The sequence below is a fragment of the Lygodium microphyllum genome, chromosome 25 (genome assembly GCF_053477565.2).
Source record: "Lygodium microphyllum isolate KBCC chromosome 25, Lygodium_microphyllum_v1.1.10, whole genome shotgun sequence".
Lineage (NCBI taxonomy): Eukaryota > Viridiplantae > Streptophyta > Polypodiopsida > Schizaeales > Lygodiaceae > Lygodium > Lygodium microphyllum.
In genome coordinates, this window is record NC_141159.1 from 59,840,175 (window position 1) to 59,865,368 (window position 25,194).

General features: G+C 40.5%; 1 protein-coding gene across 4 annotated transcripts in view; it reads left to right on the forward strand.

Annotated features, from left to right (window-relative positions):
- Nucleotides 1-25,134, forward strand: part of LOC148014274 (uncharacterized) — a 65,104-nt gene extending 39,970 nt beyond the window's left edge. The window contains exons 13-16 of one of the 4 annotated variants that reach the window (XM_087666370.1): nucleotides 3,042-3,200; nucleotides 6,924-7,082; nucleotides 24,627-24,736; nucleotides 24,844-24,963. In XM_087666370.1, coding sequence (XP_087522496.1) covers nucleotides 3,042-3,200; nucleotides 6,924-7,082; nucleotides 24,627-24,719 — 411 coding nt within the window. In that variant the 3' untranslated portion in view covers nucleotides 24,720-24,736; nucleotides 24,844-24,963. Of the gene's footprint in view, nucleotides 1-3,041; nucleotides 3,201-6,923; nucleotides 7,083-24,626; nucleotides 24,737-24,843 lie in introns of all 4 variants that reach the window. The other 3 variants (XM_087666369.1, XM_087666372.1, XM_087666373.1) reach the window with 3 other exon arrangements.
- Nucleotides 25,135-25,194: the final 60 nt, after the last annotated feature.

The following is a 25,194-nucleotide window of genomic DNA, read 5'->3' on the forward strand; positions in this document are numbered from 1 at the left end:
TTGTCAATTGGTTTAGGTGTGTTCACTCTGTGCATCAGCCCTAGTCTCCAGATGGCTGCGATATACCACAGGACCTGCCACATCAGCATTTTCAGCAGCAGTCAGTGCTGATCGGTCAGTTTTGACCAGGCCGGCTGCATTTTTCTGCCTCTAGGTTGCTGGTCGGCCAGATTTTGCCTTTTTTGGTTATTTATGGCCAGTGTGGGGCAGATTCATTCTTCTTTTTGGCAGCTATGGGCACATTCAGATTGCCGCATTCTTCCCCATCTCCAGTGAGGACTGCTAGCTGCACACTCTGTCTGCATCAGTGTCAACCATCACAGGTACTGTCATCATTATTCAGCCTGATCCGGTGCCCTCATTGATGCCTTGGGCCTATGTAGGGAGTGATCAGTACTTATTGTATTCAGCTTTCCTACATTGTTCAGTGTAGATTTTTCTTCTCCTTTTGCTATCTCTTCTCCTCTTCTTTTCTCTTTGTGTTTGTGATTCTCTTCCATTGCGCACTCTCACATGGTATCATCGCCTGTACGAGGATATGAAGTTCCAGCTAAAGAGGAGACCATAGTGTTGTTGAAAACTCAAAATTTGGCATGTTGTTCGCTATTGTAAACACAATTTTTTTGCATTTCATAAGGTGCCATCCAAAAAGATGGAACATCTACAACTCTCTTTTTGCAAGTGTTGCTGATTTTCCCTCTATTCGGGCTCTCCTACAGCAAAATGCAGCAACTATGTTTGCAAGTTCTACAAAGATATCTTATCATTGGTTTCAAGGCTTTGATGACTCAAATGAGGAGTATTCATACTCCCTTCGAGCGGTGGCGTGATCATAGCGAAGATTGGAGGTCCTAGCCCTGTTCTGAACGAGAATCCTCTCTTGACTAGTTACACAAATTGGAGCAACTATCTCCTTTCTCCTCTCTTCATGCCTCCCATAGGGTCCATCCTTTTGGCGCTAGGATGTCTATGATGGCTCCATCAGTGCAAGTCCTTATTCTTCCTTCTCTCCCCAAAGAAGATCGTTTGGATCCCAGGATGTCTATGATGGCTCCATTAGTGTAGGTTTTGTAAGGTAGTATGTATTTTTGACACCTTCGATCTTTGGGAGCTTGTTACCTGCCCTATTCCTTGTCCTGTAGAGAATCCCCCCATGGGATCAATGATGGATTGTGTAGCCCTACGGGATTGGCTTAATTTTGAAGCTTAATATTTTCTCTTTATGAGCTTGCTAGATTTTATCCTAGTGCATGTGTGCAGGTTGAAACAGGTAGTAGAAGTGTGGACAAAGCTTACTTCTTTGTACCATTAGAAGATATTTGCCCACCGGATTACTCTTTAGAAGAAACTATGGATGCTCGTTGTTGATGACTCTCCTTCCATAAAAGATCACATCAATAGGTTGAGAGGGATGAGCTTTCCTCCCTTGACAGGATGATATCTTTAAAGGATATGGCCATGATTCTTTTGACTTAGCTACCATCTTTGTAGTATGATGTTTTCTACACTAGCCTTTTTACATCAAGGCCTGACAAACTCTTCTGTGGGAGGAGCTTGCCCTGCTTATCTTGGAGCATGATGACCATCTCAAAGAGGTAGTTAGTAGATTCAACTCCATGAAAGCTTTTATTATTGCAAGGTGGTTTCATACGTAATGTACGGTACAATATAAATACGTATTGTACGTTGTTCCGTATGGATAAATTTTTTAGGTACGCAAAAATATGTATCTATGTTAAAAAATAATAAACAAGAGGACATTTTAGGGTATTTCCCATTGTACATTATGCATATTATCCAAACTACTTGGAGAGACATTACTACACACGATGTACATCATCAAACTCAAGATTCATTAACCAAGTACTAGGCAATTATTGCGTTATATATACATTCTCTACTTATGACCATGACAATTTAAACCTTTAAGCATTAAATATTTAACACATACATAACATTGAATACTAAATAGGGAAAATTGAAATTTGAGATGATCAAACTAACATGGATGAAGTCTATATGATAAAGAGCCAAAACATAACATTGCATCAAATTATGTACAATTGCTAAGTTCTAAGAAGGAACAACCCACAAAGGTGACAAATGTTAAGTCAAGATGGCTCCTAATGGAGCATACATAAATAAAAACACCCAGCTAAAATATACGAAAATGTCTAGATTTGACTTTAGTCACGAGTGCCCACTACCTTGGCTCTAGCAAAACTCATGACCAGAAGAGGACGATGATGAGGCTATAGAGAGCATGTCTCCATCCGCCATGGCATTGCTTGTGCTGTCGAACTCTGGCTCTACCATTCTAGGGCATGTAGCTTGGATGACAACACGTAGATCCTCTTTCTCCTCAATGTGAATGAGACTGCCTCATTTGCACATTGTTGAGGAGTCCGAATGGATAGCTTCCCTTTGCGAATGCCTTTCTATTGAGCACTCTTTAGATCTGCAGCTTCCTCATGTAGTGGAATGCTATAAGCACGTATGCGTGACCTCGTCACACGCCTATCCACCTCCTCCATCTCTCTATAGCGTACGCAAAATCTCTTACTCATCCTTGATATGCTAGTCTTTTTTTGTGATTGGATCATGCACTAACTTTATACATGAGGGATCAACTTGTTCAAGGTGGCAACAAAGTATACATTTGTTGACAATAACGTAAATTTTAAATACGAATATAGAGATATATTGTTTCAAATGTGTAAATAGCTAGCAGTTCATAGTTGCTTGGGTGTCCCCAAGGTGCGGTGGACACCCAGAAGCCTCATATTGGTCTTGCAATATACTAACTTTTCCAATCGAGAAGTGCTAAGGCGATTCCAGATCTTTGTATGGATCAAAGAACAAGCACTCTAAGTGCGCTCACAAGCACCTATTGAGTAATCTTGCATTTGTAGGTGTCATTGGCTTAATAATTGCCATTGCTACATTTGAGAGAGAGAGAGAGAGAGAGAGAGCGAGCGAGCGAGCGCGCGCTTGCACATCCCTTGATTGTTATGTTTGTTGTTGAATTTGTTCTGCTGCAGTTTCTTATCGTCAGCCCCGTCGTCCCCAATGTGACATCGAGGACGCCTCGAACATCCATGGTTTCTTCTTGCTTCCGCAGCAGCAAAAGCAGCAGCCGCGATCAAATCAATGCCATCCTCAACCCTCAAGATGACCCCATTGTCAAAGAGGCACTCAAGGTACAGCCCTCCCATGCCATTGGCTCGCCGCCTTCTCTCATAATTCAGTGGTTTAATCAGAGCGTTCTGAACCATAAATTCAACTCATAGCCCTCACAAATTAGTGGTTAACTATGGATTATGCCGTTTCTCTGTTTTGATACACATACAGCATAGCATAATCTTTCTCATTTATATGCATTCAGTGGATTGAAAAAAACCTGAGGTTTTTTTTGTGTGCTTGTTTCCTATTCTCGTTATATTCTATTTGTCTTTGGAACTGCTATGGAAGAGGTTGCACACTCATGGTAACGTGGTCCATGTTTTTCTTTAGTCATAGCAACAAAAATATTGAGAGATCTGTTTCACAGCCACGGGCTCAATTAGCTTTGAACGGTGAAAAAGCAAGGGTACAGAATCATTTAGTAGCAACAACATAGGCAAGAGGCACTTTCCATTATTGCCTGTCATGTTGAGTGCATTTTACAACATACTTCAACTCGTTTTGCAGTCAAATCTGCATGAAGTGAGTAGAAGACATCTCACTTGATGGTAACTTAGATCATAGTGTTAGCAGTCATGTTTGTCATGCACTGTCATCTCCTGCCTATGAGCCTCAGTTTGAGTCAAAAGGGGGCATTAGGAGCTGTGATATGTCTTGTGTTTTGATGGAGGAGGCTGCTCACTTTGGAGCATGCATTTATTTTGTCAATTGGTTTAGGTGTGTTCACTCTGTGCATCAGCCCTAGTCTCCAGATGGCTGCGATATACCACAGGACCTGCCACATCAGCATTTTCAGCAGCAGTCAGTGCTGATCGGTCAGTTTTGACCAGGCCGGCTGCATTTTTCTGCCTCTAGGTTGCTGGTCGGCCAGATTTTGCCTTTTTTGGTTATTTATGGCCAGTGTGGGGCAGATTCATTCTTCTTTTTGGCAGCTATGGGCACATTCAGATTGCCGCATTCTTCTCCATCTCCAGTGAGGACTGCTAGCTGCACACTCTGTCTGCATCAGTGTCAACCATCACAGGTACTGTCATCATTATTCAGCCTGATCCGGTGCCCTCATTGATGCCTTGGGCCTATGTAGGGAGTGATCAGTACTTATTGTATTCAGCTTTCCTACATTGTTCAGTGTAGATTTTTCTTCTCCTTTTGCTATCTCTTCTCCTCTTCTTTTCTCTTTGTGTTTGTGATTCTCTTCCATTGCGCACTCTCACATGGTATCATCGCCTGTACGAGGATATGAAGTTCCAGCTAAAGAGGAGACCATAGTGTTGTTGAAAACTCAAAATTTGGCATGTTGTTCGCTATTGTAAACACAATTTTTTTGCATTTCATAAGGTGCCATCCAAAAAGATGGAACATCTACAACTCTCTTTTTGCAAGTGTTGCTGATTTTCCCTCTATTCGGGCTCTCCTACAGCAAAATGCAGCAACTATGTTTGCAAGTTCTACAAAGATATCTTATCATTGGTTTCAAGGCTTTGATGACTCAAATGAGGAGTATTCATACTCCCTTCGAGCGGTGGCGTGATCATAGCGAAGATTGGAGGTCCTAGCCCTGTTCTGAACGAGAATCCTCTCTTGACTAGTTACACAAATTGGAGCAACTATCTCCTTTCTCCTCTCTTCATGCCTCCCATAGGGTCCATCCTTTTGGCGCTAGGATGTCTATGATGGCTCCATCAGTGCAAGTCCTTATTCTTCCTTCTCTCCCCAAAGAAGATCGTTTGGATCCCAGGATGTCTATGATGGCTCCATTAGTGTAGGTTTTGTAAGGTAGTATGTATTTTTGACACCTTCGATCTTTGGGAGCTTGTTACCTGCCCTATTCCTTGTCCTGTAGAGAATCCCCCCATGGGATCAATGATGGATTGTGTAGCCCTACGGGATTGGCTTAATTTTGAAGCTTAATATTTTCTCTTTATGAGCTTGCTAGATTTTATCCTAGTGCATGTGTGCAGGTTGAAACAGGTAGTAGAAGTGTGGACAAAGCTTACTTCTTTGTACCATTAGAAGATATTTGCCCACCGGATTACTCTTTAGAAGAAACTATGGATGCTCGTTGTTGATGACTCTCCTTCCATAAAAGATCACATCAATAGGTTGAGAGGGATGAGCTTTCCTCCCTTGACAGGATGATATCTTTAAAGGATATGGCCATGATTCTTTTGACTTAGCTACCATCTTTGTAGTATGATGTTTTCTACACTAGCCTTTTTACATCAAGGCCTGACAAACTCTTCTGTGGGAGGAGCTTGCCCTGCTTATCTTGGAGCATGATGACCATCTCAAAGAGGTAGTTAGTAGATTCAACTCCATGAAAGCTTTTATTATTGCAAGGTGGTTCCATACGTAATGTACGGTACAATATAAATACGTATTGTACGTTGTTCCGTATGGATAAATTTTTTAGGTACGCAAAAATATGTATCTACGTTAAAAAATAATAAACAAGAGGACATTTTAGGGTATTTCCCATTGTACATTATGCATATTATCCAAACTACTTGGAGAGACATTACTACACACGATGTACATCATCAAACTCAAGATTCATTAACCAAGTACTAGGCAATTATTGCGTTATATATACATTCTCTACTTATGACCATGACAATTTAAACCTTTAAGCATTAAATATTTAACACATACATAACATTGAATACTAAATAGGGAAAATTGAAATTTGAGATGATCAAACTAACATGGATGAAGTCTATATGATAAAGAGCCAAAACATAACATTGCATCAAATTATGTACAATTGCTAAGTTCTAAGAAGGAACAACCCACAAAGGTGATAAATGTTAAGTCAAGATGGCTCCTAATGGAGCATACATAAATAAAAACACCCAGCTAAAATATACGAAAATGTCTAGATTTGACTTTAGTCACGAGTGCCCACTACCTTGGCTCTAGCAAAACTCATGACCAGAAGAGGACGATGATGAGGCTATAGAGAGCATGTCTCCATCCGCCATGGCATTGCTTGTGCTGTCGAACTCTGGCTCTACCATTCTAGGGCATGTAGCTTGGATGACAACACGTAGATCCTCTTTCTCCTCAATGTGAATGAGACTGCCTCATTTGCACATTGTTGAGGAGTCCGAATGGATAGCTTCCCTTTGCGAATGCCTTTCTATTGAGCACTCTTTAGATCTGCAGCTTCCTCATGTAGTGGAATGCTATAAGCACGTATGCGTGACCTCGTCACACGCCTATCCACCTCCTCCATCTCTCTATAGCGTACGCAAAATCTCTTACTCATCCTTGATATGCTAGTCTTTTTTTGTGATTGGATCATGCACTAACTTTATACATGAGGGATCAACTTGTTCAAGGTGGCAACAAAGTATACATTTGTTGACAATAACGTAAATTTTAAATACGAATATAGAGATATATTGTTTCAAATGTGTAAATAGCTAGCAGTTCATAGTTGCTTGGGTGTCCCCAAGGTGCGGTGGACACCCAGAAGCCTCATATTGGTCTTGCAATATACTAACTTTTCCAATCGAGAAGTGCTAAGGCGATTCCAGATCTTTGTATGGATCAAAGAACAAGCACTCTAAGTGCGCTCACAAGCACCTATTGAGTAATCTTGCATTTGTAGGTGTCATTGGCTTAATAATTGCCATTGCTACATTTGAGAGAGAGAGAGAGAGAGAGAGCGAGCGAGCGAGCGCGCGCTTGCACATCCCTTGATTGTTATGTTTGTTGTTGAATTTGTTCTGCTGCAGTTTCTTATCGTCAGCCCCGTCGTCCCCAATGTGACATCGAGGACGCCTCGAACATCCATGGTTTCTTCTTGCTTCCCCAGCAGCAAAAGCAGCAGCCGCGCTCAAATCAATGCCATCCTCAACCCTCAAGATGACCCCATTGTCAAAGAGGCACTCAAGGTACAGCCCTCCCATGCCATTGGCTCGCCGCCTTCTCTCATAATTCAGTGGTTTAATCAGAGCGTTCTGAACCATAAATTCAACTCATAGCCCTCACAAATTAGTGGTTAACTATGGATTATGCCGTTTCTCTGTTTTGATACACATACAGCATAGCATAATCTTTCTCATTTATATGCATTCAGTGGATTGAAAAAAACCTGAGGTTTTTTTTGTGTGCTTGTTTCCTATTCTCGTTATATTCTATTTGTCTTTGGAACTGCTATGGAAGAGGTTGCACACTCATGGTAACGTGGTCCATGTTTTTCTTTAGTCATAGCAACAAAAATATTGAGAGATCTGTTTCACAGCCACGGGCTCAATTAGCTTTGAACGGTGAAAAAGCAAGGGTACAGAATCATTTAGTAGCAACAACATAGGCAAGAGGCACTTTCCATTATTGCCTGTCATGTTGAGTGCATTTTACAACATACTTCAACTCGTTTTGGAGTCAAATCTGCATGAAGTGAGTAGAAGACATCTCACTTGATGGTAACTTAGATCATAGTGTTAGCAGTCATGTTTGTCATGCACTGTCATCTCCTGCCTATGAGCCTCAGTTTGAGTCAAAAGGGGGCATTAGGAGCTGTGATATGTCTTGTGTTTTGATGGAGGAGGCTGCTCACTGTGGAGCATGCATTTATTTTGTCAATTGGTTTAGGTGTGTTCACTCTGTGCATCAGCCCTAGTCTCCAGATGGCTGCGATATACCACAGGACCTGCCACATCAGCATTTTCAGCAGCAGTCAGTGCTGATCGGTCAGTTTTGACCAGGCCGGCTGCATTTTTCTGCCTCTAGGTTGCTGGTCGGCCAGATTTTGCCTTTTTTGGTTATTTATGGCCAGTGTGGGGCAGATTCATTCTTCTTTTTGGCAGCTATGGGCACATTCAGATTGCCGCATTCTTCTCCATCTCCAGTGAGGACTGCTAGCTGCACACTCTGTCTGCATCAGTGTCAACCATCACAGGTACTGTCATCATTATTCAGCCTGATCCGGTGCCCTCATTGATGCCTTGGGCCTATGTAGGGAGTGATCAGTACTTATTGTATTCAGCTTTCCTACATTGTTCAGTGTAGATTTTTCTTCTCCTTTTGCTATCTCTTCTCCTCTTCTTTTCTCTTTGTGTTTGTGATTCTCTTCCATTGCGCACTCTCACATGGTATCATCGCCTGTGCGAGGATATGAAGTTCCAGCTAAAGAGGAGACCATAGTGTTGTTGAAAACTCAAAATTTGGCATGTTGTTCGCTATTGTAAACACAATTTTTTTGCATTTCATAAGGTGCCATCCAAAAAGATGGAACATCTACAACTCTCTTTTTGCAAGTGTTGCTGATTTTCCCTCTATTCGGGCTCTCCTACAGCAAAATGCAGCAACTATGTTTGCAAGTTCTACAAAGATATCTTATCATTGGTTTCAAGGCTTTGATGACTCAAATGAGGAGTATTCATACTCCCTTCGAGCGGTGGCGTGATCATAGCGAAGATTGGAGGTCCTAGCCCTGTTCTGAACGAGAATCCTCTCTTGACTAGTTACACAAATTGGAGCAACTATCTCCTTTCTCCTCTCTTCATGCCTCCCATAGGGTCCATCCTTTTGGCGCTAGGATGTCTATGATGGCTCCATCAGTGCAAGTCCTTATTCTTCCTTCTCTCCCCAAAGAAGATCGTTTGGATCCCAGGATGTCTATGATGGCTCCATTAGTGTAGGTTTTGTAAGGTAGTATGTATTTTTGACACCTTCGATCTTTGGGAGCTTGTTACCTGCCCTATTCCTTGTCCTGTAGAGAATCCCCCCATGGGATCAATGATGGATTGTGTAGCCCTACGGGATTGGCTTAATTTTGAAGCTTAATATTTTCTCTTTATGAGCTTGCTAGATTTTATCCTAGTGCATGTGTGCAGGTTGAAACAGGTAGTAGAAGTGTGGACAAAGCTTACTTCTTTGTACCATTAGAAGATATTTGCCCACCGGATTACTCTTTAGAAGAAACTATGGATGCTCGTTGTTGATGACTCTCCTTCCATAAAAGATCACATCAATAGGTTGAGAGGGATGAGCTTTCCTCCCTTGACAGGATGATATCTTTAAAGGATATGGCCATGATTCTTTTGACTTAGCTACCATCTTTGTAGTATGATGTTTTCTACACTAGCCTTTTTACATCAAGGCCTGACAAACTCTTCTGTGGGAGGAGCTTGCCCTGCTTATCTTGGAGCATGATGACCATCTCAAAGAGGTAGTTAGTAGATTCAACTCCATGAAAGCTTTTATTATTGCAAGGTGGTTCCATACGTAATGTACGGTACAATATAAATACGTATTGTACGTTGTTCCGTATGGATAAATTTTTTAGGTACGCAAAAATATGTATCTACGTTAAAAAATAATAAACAAGAGGACATTTTAGGGTATTTCCCATTGTACATTATGCATATTATCCAAACTACTTGGAGAGACATTACTACACACGATGTACATCATCAAACTCAAGATTCATTAACCAAGTACTAGGCAATTATTGCGTTATATATACATTCTCTACTTATGACCATGACAATTTAAACCTTTAAGCATTAAATATTTAACACATACATAACATTGAATACTAAATAGGGAAAATTGAAATTTGAGATGATCAAACTAACATGGATGAAGTCTATATGATAAAGAGCCAAAACATAACATTGCATCAAATTATGTACAATTGCTAAGTTCTAAGAAGGAACAACCCACAAAGGTGACAAATGTTAAGTCAAGATGGCTCCTAATGGAGCATACATAAATAAAAACACCCAGCTAAAATATACGAAAATGTCTAGATTTGACTTTAGTCACGAGTGCCCACTACCTTGGCTCTAGCAAAACTCATGACCAGAAGAGGACGATGATGAGGCTATAGAGAGCATGTCTCCATCCGCCATGGCATTGCTTGTGCTGTCGAACTCTGGCTCTACCATTCTAGGGCATGTAGCTTGGATGACAACACGTAGATCCTCTTTCTCCTCAATGTGAATGAGACTGCCTCATTTGCACATTGTTGAGGAGTCCGAATGGATAGCTTCCCTTTGCGAATGCCTTTCTATTGAGCACTCTTTAGATCTGCAGCTTCCTCATGTAGTGGAATGCTATAAGCACGTATGCGTGACCTCGTCACACGCCTATCCACCTCCTCCATCTCTCTATAGCGTACGCAAAATCTCTTACTCATCCTTGATATGCTAGTCTTTTTTTGTGATTGGATCATGCACTAACTTTATACATGAGGGATCAACTTGTTCAAGGTGGCAACAAAGTATACATTTGTTGACAATAACGTAAATTTTAAATACGAATATAGAGATATATTGTTTCAAATGTGTAAATAGCTAGCAGTTCATAGTTGCTTGGGTGTCCCCAAGGTGCGGTGGACACCCAGAAGCCTCATATTGGTCTTGCAATATACTAACTTTTCCAATCGAGAAGTGCTAAGGCGATTCCAGATCTTTGTATGGATCAAAGAACAAGCACTCTAAGTGCGCTCACAAGCACCTATTGAGTAATCTTGCATTTGTAGGTGTCATTGGCTTAATAATTGCCATTGCTACATTTGAGAGAGAGAGAGAGAGAGAGAGAGAGAGAGAGAGAGAGAGAGAGAGAGAACATAAACTTCAGAGAGTGAGTTACTTGTGAGAGTATAGGTAGAGCCAAACTAGTCAGACATGGATACCTTGCCGACCATAACTTTGCCACCAAGTGAGAGGAAGACTAGTAGCCTCCAAATGCAATGCCACCGCTTGTGAAAATGATGGCCCTAAGGTATTCATGAAGCTAGACATCTCTACATCTATTTGAAGCTACTGTTCCTTGTCAAACATATGAGTGATAAACTTGTCCTTCAATTTCATGAGATCTTGCTCATGGAATAAGCGTGGGGTCTTGTAGAAAGGATGGAGTAAAGGAGCTATTCCATGTATAGGACGACCCATAAACTTCCACTGACTCTCTATAAGAGTCAAGATATCATCTTGATTGCAAAAATCAGCAACATCAAAGTTTAGACACATTGCAAGGCCAATGCATGTGCTATGCATTAATACTAGGTAAATAGCATATGCCATAAAAAAGTATAAGAATAAAATCTAGTTGTTACTATGTTGGGACAAGGCTTGATATGTTGTGATATGGCTCTTCATGTGCATGAAGAGGTTATAGACCAAACCCAATATGGAGCCCTCCATGTCCAAGACTCCTAGCATCACATAGATGGGCTCCAAAGCCATTGTCAAACCTTGCACCTCTATACAAAAGGACCCATCTAAGATATGCCTTTGAATGGCTTTGGTCACCTCTTTCTGTGTATGAGACATGTCCCTGCACTTTGGGTCCACAATTTTTTGCAAAAGTGGATCCCTAAACTTGAAGAGCCTTTGCAACACCAAATACATATATGCAAACCTCATCTTGGAGGGGGTGCACCATATCTAGATCACTTTAGCTACAAAAGATGGCTAGAGCTTGATGCTTCTTTTTAAAGAATGTGGTCATTCTAGTAGCATTTGAAACTATTGGCTGCACCCAAGGTAGTTTGCTTGTATCCTCCATAAGCAAGTCTAGACAATGGGATTTGTAACAACCTGAACCATATTCTCTTCACCAATCTCCATGATGGTTGTACGAATATGCCCATAGATGAACTCACTTGTGATCTTTTCTCTTGCCTTCTCTGCATCTACAACGCGTAAGAAGTAAGTACCAAGGCAAGAGGGGACAAGTATATTTATGATGTGTCACTTGCGTAGATCACTCCATCCATTAGAGATGATGGTACACCCAAACTACCGCCATCCAACTTCCACTGGGACCAATGCCTTATCTATCAAGGCCTTTTGCTCGTCGAGTATAGTGGTGCTCATCTTTTTGTAATTGAGCCTACACCATGAATTTGTAGCACTAACACCCACCTAGGAAATGACCCTAACTATCCTCTTCTATTGCACAGTACTCAAGACATTGAAACTGATGTTGCACTCAATGAGAGTGCAAGCAATCTCCATCTTAGCCACCTTTTGACACATTCTCACCCAAGGTTAAGAATGCACAAATGAAGGCAAGGTGGTCTGCTTAGGCACATGCACATCTTTAGAATCTTCCTCTTCCTCTTGCATGGCATGACCCCTCTTTCTACTAGGAGATAGGTGCTTTGAGGCAGCGGGCTGACACACAACTTGTGACATTAATGTGACATTAAAAGAATTATTTAATGTCACATTAAGGTCATAAATGTGGAATGTGACATTAAAAGTGATATTTAATGTCACATCAAGGTAAATTTAGGGGAACATGCACGAGAATGACCGTCCGGGCTCTTGGGCGCCCGAACGGGGTTAAGGAGAGCCTAGAGAGTAAGGGAGTCCAGGAATAGTAGGACTCCAGGAAGTTGACGGCTGGCAAAGGGATTAGCTTGGAGGGCTAGCACTTATCTAGGCGTGGCTGGGAGGTGAAGGACACTCGTGCTTTCATCGTTTTGAGTTTTCTGACTCTCCGTCATCTATCATTGGTATCAGAGCCTATGGTTCAACGATCAGATTCGTTAAACTGTCAGAAATCTGTCAGGTTGTCAGTCGCCAGTCAGGCCGTCAGTCTTTGTAACGTCGCGTGAGTACCAGGCGACGGGCCGTGAAGGAAAACGAGGAGGAGAAGCGCCACGTCACATCGTTGAAAACGAGACGGGACGGGCCGTCGGAACGGGCTGTGAAGGAAAACAAAAAGAAGTGCAGCGCCACGTCACGTGACATCTAACGTTACGGGCAGAAACGTAACGGGCAGAGAAAAAGAAAAAGAAAAAAAACGTAGGTCGCGAGGACTAGGGTCGCGAGGACCAGACCAGGCAAGGACGTGAGGACCAGGGTCGCGAGGACCAGACCAGGCAAGGACCAGATCAGGCGTGGAGCTGCCAGCATCAGACGTGGGTCATGAAAAAACGTGATTTTGTCATGATTACTGTTGACGGGTAAATCCGACTGCTCCTGAGACGGATAGGACTGCGATTGCTGTGAGAGGGACAGAAGAATGTCATATACAACTGAAGCCACTGTCTGCCATTAAAAATTAGGGAAGTACTTTATCTTGTATGCAAATTTCTTATTTTTGCTTTCCAATTCCAGTGTATTAATGGCAGAAAAAGGGAAAGAAAGGGTAATGGAAAGTTCTAGTTCCGGGGATCAACCTATGGTAGATTCCCATGAACCAGACATACAAGAAGAACAATGGGAAGAATTTTTTGCCACGCGAGAGCAATTCGATGATCTTTCTGCTCGTGTGCAAACTCAAGGGGTTCAAATGGAATTTTTAACTCAAACACTTACTGAAATAAAATCTCAGTTAACTTTATTGTTGGAAAAAGATAAAAATAAGATAGAAATCTCAGATGTCCCATCTTCATTGAAAGATTTAGATGTGACTATGCGAGATCCTAAAGAACCCCAAACTTATCATAAATTGAGGGATAATCCGGTTTTAAAGGATATGAAACCACCTCAATTTTACGGGGAGGAAAAAGATAGGAATAAAGATACAATCTTTAATTTCCTCCAAAAATGGGAAGATTTACATAAATTGAAAAATACCCCACCACATCTCCAAGCACTGGAGGCTAGTTTAACTTTGGGGCCTAAAGCATATAAGTGGTGGCGAACCTTAAAGGAGGCGAATAAAATACCTGAAACTTGGGCTGAATTTGAATCCGTCTTTTTAAAAGAATTTCTTCCTGAAAATGAAATGGAAAGAAATTGGGAAGATTGGGATTATGTCAGACAAAAGGGACGACCCCTACTGACATACCTGGAGGAATATCGTGAAACTGGAAGGAATTGATGAATTCCAAAATACAAGAGGATTCATTAGGGGACTGGATAAAGACTGTAAAAAGGAAGTAAAACGGAGTTTACCTAAGACGCTTGAAGAGGCAATTAAATTTGCATTAATTTATGAAGATAGTATGCGTCCAGGTACACTCACTAGTCTCACTGATACGGAGCCCAAGTCTAAGGAATTGGAAACCTCAAAATTTGTAGGCAAATTTAAAAGAAAAATGCCATTTTTCAAGGGTAAAAAACAACCTTTTGAAAAGAAACCATATATGAGGCCAAAGTTAAGCCTTGATGACTTTGATAAGGCCAAAAAAGAAAAATTGTGTTTTAATTGCCTATCCCCTAACCATGTTGCTTGGAATTGCCCTCAAAAGAAAAAGAGGGAAGACAAAGGAAAGGACAAGGGCAAGGGAAAAGAAAAACAAATCCATGTAGTGCAGACCTTAGAATTAAAGGGCCATGAAAAGTATAAATCTTTAGAGGTCTTGCACATGGATGTACAACATAAGTGTTGTATGTCAACTTCTATGTGGCAGCCTACTTTTGGGCCACATGATTTACTTAGAGTACATGGATTGATAGCTGGAAAACGGGTTAGAGTCATGATTGATGACTCTGCCACACATAATTTTATAAATTATGCACTTGTCAAAAAATTGAAACTTCCCCAACAAAACAGTGAGCATCAATATGTTGTTCGTATGATGCAAGGCCAAGACAATAAAATATGGGATACAATGGTATCCAATTTGGAAATCGAGATTCAAGGATATAAAGATAAGCTTGATTTCCAAATAATGAACATGGAAAGAGCTGATATTGCTCTAGGGAGAGTGGCTATGGGGATTGGAACCATCCTTAAAACGCAGCTATCACCATAATACACTGGAATTTGAAAGGGATGGTAAGATTTTTGTCATTCAAGGTGAACATGAAGTATCTGATAATCCTTTGCTGTGTTCTACTGAAGTTCAGAAGCTGATAAAGAAGGAAGTTTGTGAGGTATATATGCTATGGTCTCTTCCTGTACAGAATACTTTTACTTTCTGTAATATAAAGCAACAATTTTCTTATGTTTGTGAATTGAATGTTAATAATGAATTGAATAGTTTGTTAGATGATTTTAAAGATGTGTTTCCTTCTGATTTACCAAGTGGCCTTCCACCAGATAGGGATGATATAAATCACCCAATTGATATAAATAAGGATACACACCCAATTTCAAAACCACCGTATAGGTTAAGTGAAACACAGCATCAAGAAGTTGAAAGACAAATTAAGGATTACCTGGATAAAGGGTTTATTCAACCAAGTAATTCACCTTGGGCTTCACCAATTTTATTGGTAAAGAAAAAAGATGGTTCTATGCGACTTTGTGTTGACTATAGAGCACTTAATAAAATAACGGTGAAGAATAAATTTCCTATGCCCAGAATGGAAGATCTTTTTGATCAATTGCAAGGGGCAAAATTCTTCACAAAGATAGACTTAAGATCAGGTTATCACCAAATAAGAATTAAGGCACAAGATGTTTCCAAGACGGCATTTCGTACTAGATACGTGCATTATGATTTTTTGGTGATGCCTTTTGGCCTCACTAATGCACCAGCTACCTTTATGAAGCTGATGAATAGTGTTTTACGGCCCTATCTAGGACACTTTGTAGTAGTCTTTTTGGATGATATCTTGATCTTTAGTAAATCAAGAGAAGAACATTTGGAACACTTACAATTAGTATTCCAACTGTTAAGAACACATTCCCTTCATGCGAAGAAAACTAAATGTGAATTCTTTGCACAAGAGGTCAAATATCTAGGGCATATAATCTCGAAAGAGGGAATCAACATGGATTCAGAAAAAGTAGGGGCAATTATTGAATGGCCACCTCCACGGAACCTGGAAGAGCTGCAGATCTTCCTAGGTTTATCTGGATTTTATCGTAGATTCATTCGAGATTATGCCAAAATAGCTGTTCCAATGACAGACCAACTTAAAGGGAAAGGGAAAAGTTTTAATTGGGGAACATACCAAAATGAAAGTTTTCAAAAACTTAAGGTAGCTATTGCTACAGCTCCAGTATTATTAATAGTGGATCCCAATAAACCATTTGTGGTTGAAGCTGATGCCAGTGATAAGGCAATAGGCGCGGTCTTATTACAAGAAGATCGACCAGTTGCTTTTGAAAGCAAGAAATTAGATCGTGCAAAACAGAATTACTCTGTTTATGAGAGGAAGCTGTATGCAATAGTACATGCAATGAAGAAATGGAGGCACTATTTGTATGGTGCCAAACTTTTGATTTTATCGGATCATGAAAGCATTAAGTGGCTTAATGATCAACCAGATTTACACGGGCATAAAGCCAGATGGGCCGAACTCCTCCAAGAGTTCGACTATGAGATAAGATATAGAAAGGGAAAGTATAATATAGTAGCTGATGCACTCAGCAGAATGCCCATCATTAATGAATTGAGTTTTACTCAGTTCACTTCCAATTTGCTTGAATCTTTAAAAGGGAAATGCCAGGTTGATCCGGCATATTCCAACATATGGGAAGCAATAAAAAATGGGGATCCAACTGAAAGTGCTTCTACTGAGAAAGGAATATCTGAGGATGTTCAACAAGGAAATGGAGCATCAGGGGTTGCTCAAACTGGATTCAAGTGGAAGAATTTTACCATTGATAATGGTTATTTACTCTACAAGGGTAGGGTATGTGTCCCGAAAGATATAGAAATAAGGCGCCAGATACTCTTTGAGTGTCATGATACCCCTAGTGCGGGACATCCAGAGTTAATAAGACTTATAGTCTTATTAAAAGGCAGTTCTATTGGCCTGGAATGAATAAGGACGTCCTTGACTATGTGGTCAAATGTAATAAATGCCAGGTTAATAAAGCTGAAAAATTAAAAATGGGAGGACTTCTCCATCCATTAGAAATTCCTTTGGGAAAATGGGAGAGTATCTCCATGGACTTTATTGTTGCTCTATCTAGAACACAGAGGGGGCACGACTCTGTGTGGGTAATTGTGGATAGGTTAACCAAAATGGCTAGGTTTATTCCAACTTCAACTGATGTTAAAACACCAGAATTGGCTAGATTGTTCGTAGAGAACATATACCGATTGTATGGCCTTCCGGCAAATATAGTTTCTGATCGGGATAGAAAATTTGATAGCCATTTTTGGCATGCGGTATTTAGGAAATTGGATATTAAACTTAGCATGAGTACGGCGGATCACCCGCAAACAGATGGGCAAACTGAAAGGGTTAACCAAATTCTTGAAGATATGCTTAGGGCATATGTAAGTAAAAGGCAAACTAATTGGGAAGAGTATTTACCGATAGCAGAGTTTGCATATAACAGTGCCAAGCACTCTTCCACTGGATATAGTCCATTCATGTTAATGTATGGGTTTCAGCCCAGAGCTCCTTTTGTAATAGGACTGCATAAGGAAAAGGTTCAGGCAGCTAAAGATTTTTTGGAGGATATGAATAATATGTTAAAATTTGCTCAAGAAAATATTAAAAAAGCTCAAAATCGAGCTAGAGCATATGCAGATCCTCACCGAAGAGACATCTCCTTTGAAGAAGGAGAATTGGTCTATCTTAAGGTGCCTGAACAAACTAAAACTATGAAAAAGGGACATTGTCCAAAGCTTTCACCAAGGTATTGTGGTCCTTTCATAATACTTAAAAGGGTGGGAGAATTGGCTTACAAGCTCCAACTACCTGCTGGTAGTAAAATACATCCAGTTTTTCATGTAAGCAAATTAAGGAAGAAGCTGGGTGATTTGGATAATATAATCTTAAATGATGATATTGAGGAGTTATTCCATGACCAATCTAATCCACATGAACCAGAAAAAATATTAAATGTTCGTAATAGGCGAACGAGGAATACTATTTATCAAGAATGTTTGGTCAAGTGGAAAGATTGTTCAGAAGAAAGCTCAACATGGGAGCGAGTAAGTACTTTAAAGAAAAGGTTTCCCGATTTACAGTTAGACCTTCCAAGTATCGTTTTCGAGGACGAAACCGATTCTTAAGGGGAAGGAAATGTGACATTAATGTGACATTAAAAGAATTATTTAATGTCACATTAAGGTCATAAATGTGGAATGTGACATTAAAAGTGATATTTAATCTCACATTAAGGTAAATTTAGGAGAACATGCACGAGAATGACCGTCCGGGCTCTTGGGCGCCCGAACGGGGTTAAGGGGAGCCTAGAGAGTAAGGGAGTCCAGGAATAGTAGGACTCCAGGAAGTTGACGGCTGGCAAAGGGATTAGCTTGGAGGGCCAGCACTTATCTAGGCGTGGCTGGGAGGTGAAGGACACTCGTGCTTTCATCGTTTTGAGTTTTCTGACTCTCCGTCATCTATCACAACCCTACTCTACCTGTGTAGGAGGATCATCAAATTCCCCAAGAAGAGCATCGTGCAAGGCGTCTTGTGTTTTTGGGATCCTTGCCTTTTGTTGCTGCCCCCATTATTAGGAAGTTCCCGGCAATCAACTTCTCTTCGACAGCTTGTGGCACCTTTATGTACGCGCTACAATTGTTTGTGCAATTGATGCTTGTCAAATGCCTCACTATATGCGTAATTGAACTGGTCAATGTGAAATTGCAGAATTTGCACGACCACTTGCAACTACTTGAACTGGCTTGCCCAGGATAGTTGATGATATGGAGCACATTGGTTTACTTCTTCCAATAGGGATTGATTGGTTCGACATGATGGCTCCTAGAGTAAGATAAGATAGAAAAAACATTGGTAATTACATGTGCTCACGTCCAGAAGACTACATGAGAGAGAGAGAGAGAGAAAGAGAGAGAGAGAGAGGACTTGCTTTGTGCATGATGCACGTTGGCGGTTGTAGCAATCTCAAAATCTATGAAACTCAATGTGTAAGGCTGTAGCAATCTCGAAATATATGAAACTTGTTACTTTTGGGGCCTTTGACCTTTGGCTCTCAATTTGCCCATGTAAGGTACACAAATAGCTAGGCGATAAAGAAACTGGAGAGGTATGGGTTGGTTGGGGTTGTAAATTTTGTTTTAAAAATAATCACGTTTTTTATGATATGTATGCATACCATACGTACCTTACTATAGACATACCGTACGGTAAGGATCTGTACGTATGCATTGGTCCTACCTTGTAACTATTGGTATGAAGGGAGGAAGAATAAGGAGAAAACAAAGGCCAAGCCTAATAAGGAGAAGCATGAGAATTCTTCAGGCTTTGATGTAGATTCAGAGAAGCCTTGATATCCATAGTATGCAAAGGGGACATATCTTGAGGAAAAATGTTGAAAGAAGTATCCTCACCTTCGTCCGAAAGCAAAATCATTTAATTTCGTCTACCTATACGAGTGTTGTTACCCATGAGTCTGTGTTCCTTCACATCCAGGCATTGGTGGAGCCTTCTTCAGTGGTTGACTAGTCTTCAAAGAGCCCTTGGCTCATTGAGAGTGGTGCTTCGAGTCATGTGACTCCATGAGGAGATTTGCTATAGGATCCTGATCCATTTGAGGGTCGTTTAATTGTTGGTGACATTTGTCTGGTGCCTATTAGTGGTGTTGGTACTTTGTTGTTATTTTGTTTCTCAAGCTTCATTTTGAAAGTTCTATATGTTCCAGGCTCAGGCTTTCCACTCCCCTTAATTATGGTCTTACTAGACTTGGTATGTCACGAGGACATGTATTTTTGAAACCTCACTTAATATGTGGATTAATTTTTAATCACATGGTTAAGTAAATGTTGCACATGTGAGATGTAACTAGATTAGAGTAAATTTACAAGCTCAGGATCTGAGAAAATCATGTGATGTCTAAGGCAAAAGTTTCTATAAGTTATACTGCACACGTACTTGGTGGTATCTGGTGCCTGTTGTTGGTCTAGGTCATTCATTTGGTCGTAAGTATTCATTGTTGGTGACACCAGAGAAGTGATGTTTAATGGTATCTAACGTCAATTTGATGGTAAAAGATGGCGCAAAGACACTCGAGAATGGAAGTTGCATAACCAATTTAATTATTGGCCAGCCAGATTTTTTTTTTGGGCAAGAAAACAATTATTAGATTATTTTTTAGTATTTAAAGTAAGAAATTAATATTTAATAGGTTGGATAATGCTGAAAATGGAATTTGACAAAACTTGCCCATGCTAGCGGAAAAAACGTTTTTAGGGGTTAGTGGAGTCTATTCCAGCTTTCTCCTCTTCCTCCTTTTCCTTTTCCTCTTTCTCTTCTTTTCTTTTTCCTTCTTCTTCTTCTTCTCCTTCTAAGAAGAAGAAGAAGAGTTGGATTCATATTGGAGGTACGTCACTCCAATCAAGGGATACGAGGGCTTCAGTGGATCAAAGAAGTGGCGGTGTTAACTATTGTGGATTGGAGAAATCGGGGAGTGTAATGCGCGTGAAAGACCACTTAGCATGTGCTCCCAACAAAGACATCGGGCCTTGTGCAAATGTGCCGGCAGAAGTAATAGTAAGTTTCCATCTTTGGTGCCGAAAGCGTATGGGTATTGAGCTAGAAGAGGATGAATCAACACCACATCGGGCTAATGAAGCACAAGTGGGGCAAAGAGAGGCTAGTGGGCCAGGGCCTAGTGGTGCTAGCCAAATTGGAGGTACGAGTAGCCCATATAAAAGAAGTGCATCCATATCCGTATCGGGTCTAAGTGCATAAAGGACCCCGTTGCCATCTTCTTTTGGTGGTGGGCAAAAGGGCTCCTTGCATGGTGCAAGTGTCCATGCAGGACTTTAGAGGCATGCAATTCTGGAGGTAACTAGGAAACTCACATGCTTATTTATTCGGAGTGCTATCCCTTTCAATGTGGCCACTACACATCAATGGAAGAAGACAATCAGGGCAGTAAGCTGCATAGAGTGTGAGTGGGAAGGCCCATCCGTAGATGCATTACGCATATTGGAGCTTCACAATCAGGGCAACAAGCTGCATAGGGTTTGAGTGGGAAGGTCCATTCGTAGATGCATTACGCACATGGGAGGCCCTTGAAGGAGATATAGGTGAAATATGGATGTACAATATTATGTGATGGATGGTTAGATATATGTTGAAGGAATGTTTACAATGTTTTGGTGTCTTCATGTAAAGGCATCATGTTCATTAAGGCCATCGGTGCCTCTGCCTCAGGTCTTACCATCACAGGAGTTTTCATTTGGGAGTACATGCGATAGGTAATCATGGACATAGGAGTCCCAAAGAGCCACACATGGTCGTGCATCACAGGCAAACTCAAAGCCAGAGTTTGAGAATGAGGTTGAGGCTACTTCATTAACTTCTTGATCAGGGTGCTTGGAGTCGGACGAGGAGATGGTGCAAAGATCCTCAAAGTCTGGATGAGTCATGAGTCATGACTCGTGATATACAGGAGTCAGTTTAGCAGTGCAGAGTCTAGACTAGAGTTGCCAGTTGTTCATTGATGTTGATACTCATAGCCTCATTGGACTTTGGAGTTTTGACAGATTATTTACATGACATAGTTATTATAATTGTAGCTTGGTCCCACTTATTATGCATATTGATTCTTGTTGTGTTCCATTGTTCTTAATGTGAGTCTTCACTGCTCTTTAGATCATAGATTATTCATGAGTCATAAATTCTAATTCATTTTGTTGCCTTAAGTTTTGAAAATTGAGTCTTAATTGTGTTAAGCTGTCTTAAGTTTCAACCATTGAGTCCTCGGTCTTGACTCCTCAATCTTCATCACTCATGAGTCATGACTCCTGACTCGTGACTTGTGAAATGTGTAATGAATCATGATTTCAATCATATGATATAAAGACTCAAAGTTTTGTATGAAATTTGGATACATATTGTTGTTGTAGGCATTGATATATTTACATATCCACACATTATTGTATTTTTTTTAGTGTACAATCCGAAATGCTGTTTTTCCGTTTCTAAAATTTGGCCGAAACTCTGAAACTCCGGTTTTTTCTGTTTTCGTTTCCCCCGTTTCTAAAACTCTCGTGTACTATGGTGGAGAGCCATTTAGTGTATGCAAGTGTGGGTGAACCTAGCCTTCCTCTTTGGATAGGGTGGTAAATATCATGATTAAGCACTAATTACAAGTATAAAATTCACATAAATTGAAAATACACACGTTACTACTTTAATCTTGGACATTGGACACCTTGTTGGTTCTAAAACTATCACCCCTTGCGGTATTTCTTTATTTTATGTTGCAAAGGGAAGGAGTACAACTGAGATCGTGTGATCTCCTCTGCTAATCGAAGTGTCTCTTGCTGTCAAAACTAACTAGCAAGCCTCCAAACCAATTTGCCCCTTGGTTTGCTTGGGGATTGGTCTTTACCGTGCTCCTTGAAAGACAAATTCAGCCCCAAATTTGATATTGGTTGGTTGGTCTCTTCAATCTTCTTGAAATCCCTTGACTTTAGCTGTTGAAATTTCAAGTCCTAGGCCCTCAATTTTGAGTACGCATCTTGAGGTGGCTATTAAAATTCTAAATTTTGTTATAAATTAGGGTTTATAGTGTAAATTAGGATTTACAGTAGAGATTGATTGAAATCTTTTCTGTTGATACTCAAATTGTTGCAAAATGTAGAGAGAACTTGAGAGATGGGTAGGGGATGAGAGAGAATGTTGTAGAGAGAGGAATTTTAGAGTTTCATTGCGAGAAATGTTGTTACTGCCCTACTTAAATAGCCATGGAAGTTGTCATCTATAACTTAGGACCACTAGAAAGATTGCTTCTTTCTCCTGTATGTTGTTACCTACATTGGAAGAACCTTGGATTGTTGTCACTTGCTCTTGGACGGTTCCAAATTGTTGTCACTTGCTGTAAGATTGATGCGTGGTGATTGCAAATCATATCAGTTGTAGCCTCTCCTTGCTCTCTAATAGCTTTCCTTTCTCTCATAATGGTTGGAATAGACTTCCACCAGCCCATAAAAACGTTTTTCCCACTTGCATGGGCAAGTTTTGCCAAGTGGTAGCCTTCTAATCCCATTTTTCAGCATTATCTAGCTTATTAAATTAAATTTCAGAATATTAATTCTGAAAATTAATTTAATAACTATTCTAGTGCTTAGAAAATTAATTTCACTAGCCAAAATTGGCTAGGCCAAGATGTGTTCCAAGTATCCCTAATTAATTATTGACCCTTAGATTGGCATTAATTAATTAATTAATACCTAGTATCTAATGTCACTCCACTGATATTAGTGGCCAATAAATTGGTCTAGGCCCAAATTAAACACCAAGTACCACCTAATACTTGTCAAGCATAACTTATTAGAACTTTTGGATTTGACTCCCGCTACATTCTCGGTGTCCTTAGTGTGTTACTATGAAATAAGTACCATGTGCATCACATGTGCTCAAACAACTTTGCACATTTGATTAATACCTTAATTAAATTTTATCGGCAAGATTAGAGCATCTCAAAATTTCACGTCCCACAGAGAGAGAGAGAGAGAGAGAGAGAGAGAGAGAGAGACAGAGAGAGAATGCTAGTCATTTCCATGGCAGATTTTTGCATTTTGTTGCAGGCAACAACCATTTGGGGCCTTCTAGAGATAGTTGACAATAGGAGAAGACACATCAGGAGCTGACAACAGCCTTCTTGGCAGCATTGATAATAGGTGATTGCATTTTGGGCAGTTTGGACAGAGTAGCAATTAGATTGGGCATTTTCCGGTGAAGAATCTCATATTTCTTTCTCATGTCAGCATTCTCTCACCTTCTCCAGCCCATTCTTAGACTATCTCACCATTTCTCAGACATTTGGAGCAGATCTTAGCCAAATTTGGTGGACAATGGTGAAAAAATAGGGTTTAACAGCCACGTTGGGACACTTGTGCCATTAGTCAGGGGCATCGTACACTGAAATTAGAACCCTGAAATTCAAGGACTTGTTAAGGATTTTAGATGCCAGGTCATTTATTGTGAATTGGGGCAGCGTTGGGCCAATTGGTGGTTCCATTTATGCAAATCCTAGGTGAAAACCAAGGGGCAAGTGGCCCAAATTTTTTGCTGATTGGTTGTATAGCAAAGGGCTTTTGGATCAGCAAAGGAGATTGAGAAATTTCAACTTTACTCTATCCATTAGCAATTCAAGTTGAAGAAATACTGCATGGGGTGCTAGTTTTGGGGCCAACAGGGTGTCCAATGTCCAAGATGATGATGGTAATGCATACATTTCAGTTTATGTTCAATTCTTAATTGCTGTAGGTAAGTGCTTGATCAGGTTTTACCACCCTTTCTGAGAAGGCAGGCTGGTTTCAGCCACCCTCTTCTCTTGGCCTTTGTAGCAGGCCTCTCCCCTTCCTGAAGCCCCCAACATCCAAACACAGCATATTGTATGGTAGTCTGCTGCACTCAAGCACCTTCTTTTTGAGGGCTTTGAATCTGGATGAGCTCAGTCTAGTTTTTCTTTAGCTGACAGGTAGGAGGCAAGTGAGGAGGTGAATAATAATGGAGAACATTGGTTGAGCTCTCAGAATCAATCCATGGGCCTTTAGTGTTGGGGAAAGGTTTGCAATTTTTGGTTTCACAAAACGCATGCCACAATCATTTAGAAAAGTCATTGACTACACAGCACTCTCTTTTCAGGACCTTCAGTCTTGGTTGCCTCTTAAGTCCCTACTCTTTCTTCAATAGTCATTGCAGCTGTGTAAGTTTGGAGAGGCAAGGCAAACCTGTATTACTAGAACCTCGTGTGAAGGGCTCAGATGGACTTGTAGATGTTGTTAATTCTCTGCCAATTGAAGGTGAATTATCTGCTGAAATACTTTGTACATGCTGAGTGTACCTACTTTTGGTAAAAGTTGTATTACAGTAATCTCTTTGTTGCATGACGCTTGCTATATTTCTGCAGGAGCCAGTTGCCTTTTTGGGGGGAGTCTTTGCAGGCCTTCTTAGATTGGATTTAAGTGAAGATCCATTGAGGGATTGGGTTGAGAGGACTTCTAAAGCTGCAGGCCTAGAGAACATGGATGTTGCAGAGGTTGAAGATGAAACACCTGAAGAAATCTCCATCGAATGATGGCTGAACAGTTAAAAAGTTGGATCTGAATGATAAGCAGAATAGAGGCTTGTAAAATTTGTATATTTAATTGTTCAACCTCTGGTTTTTATGGAAATGAATGGATCGTCTCTTTCAAGATCATTGTGGAAATTTTGCAGATTGTGAGTGCTCTTGATTCTTGGTAAGAGCCCACTTGCTGCC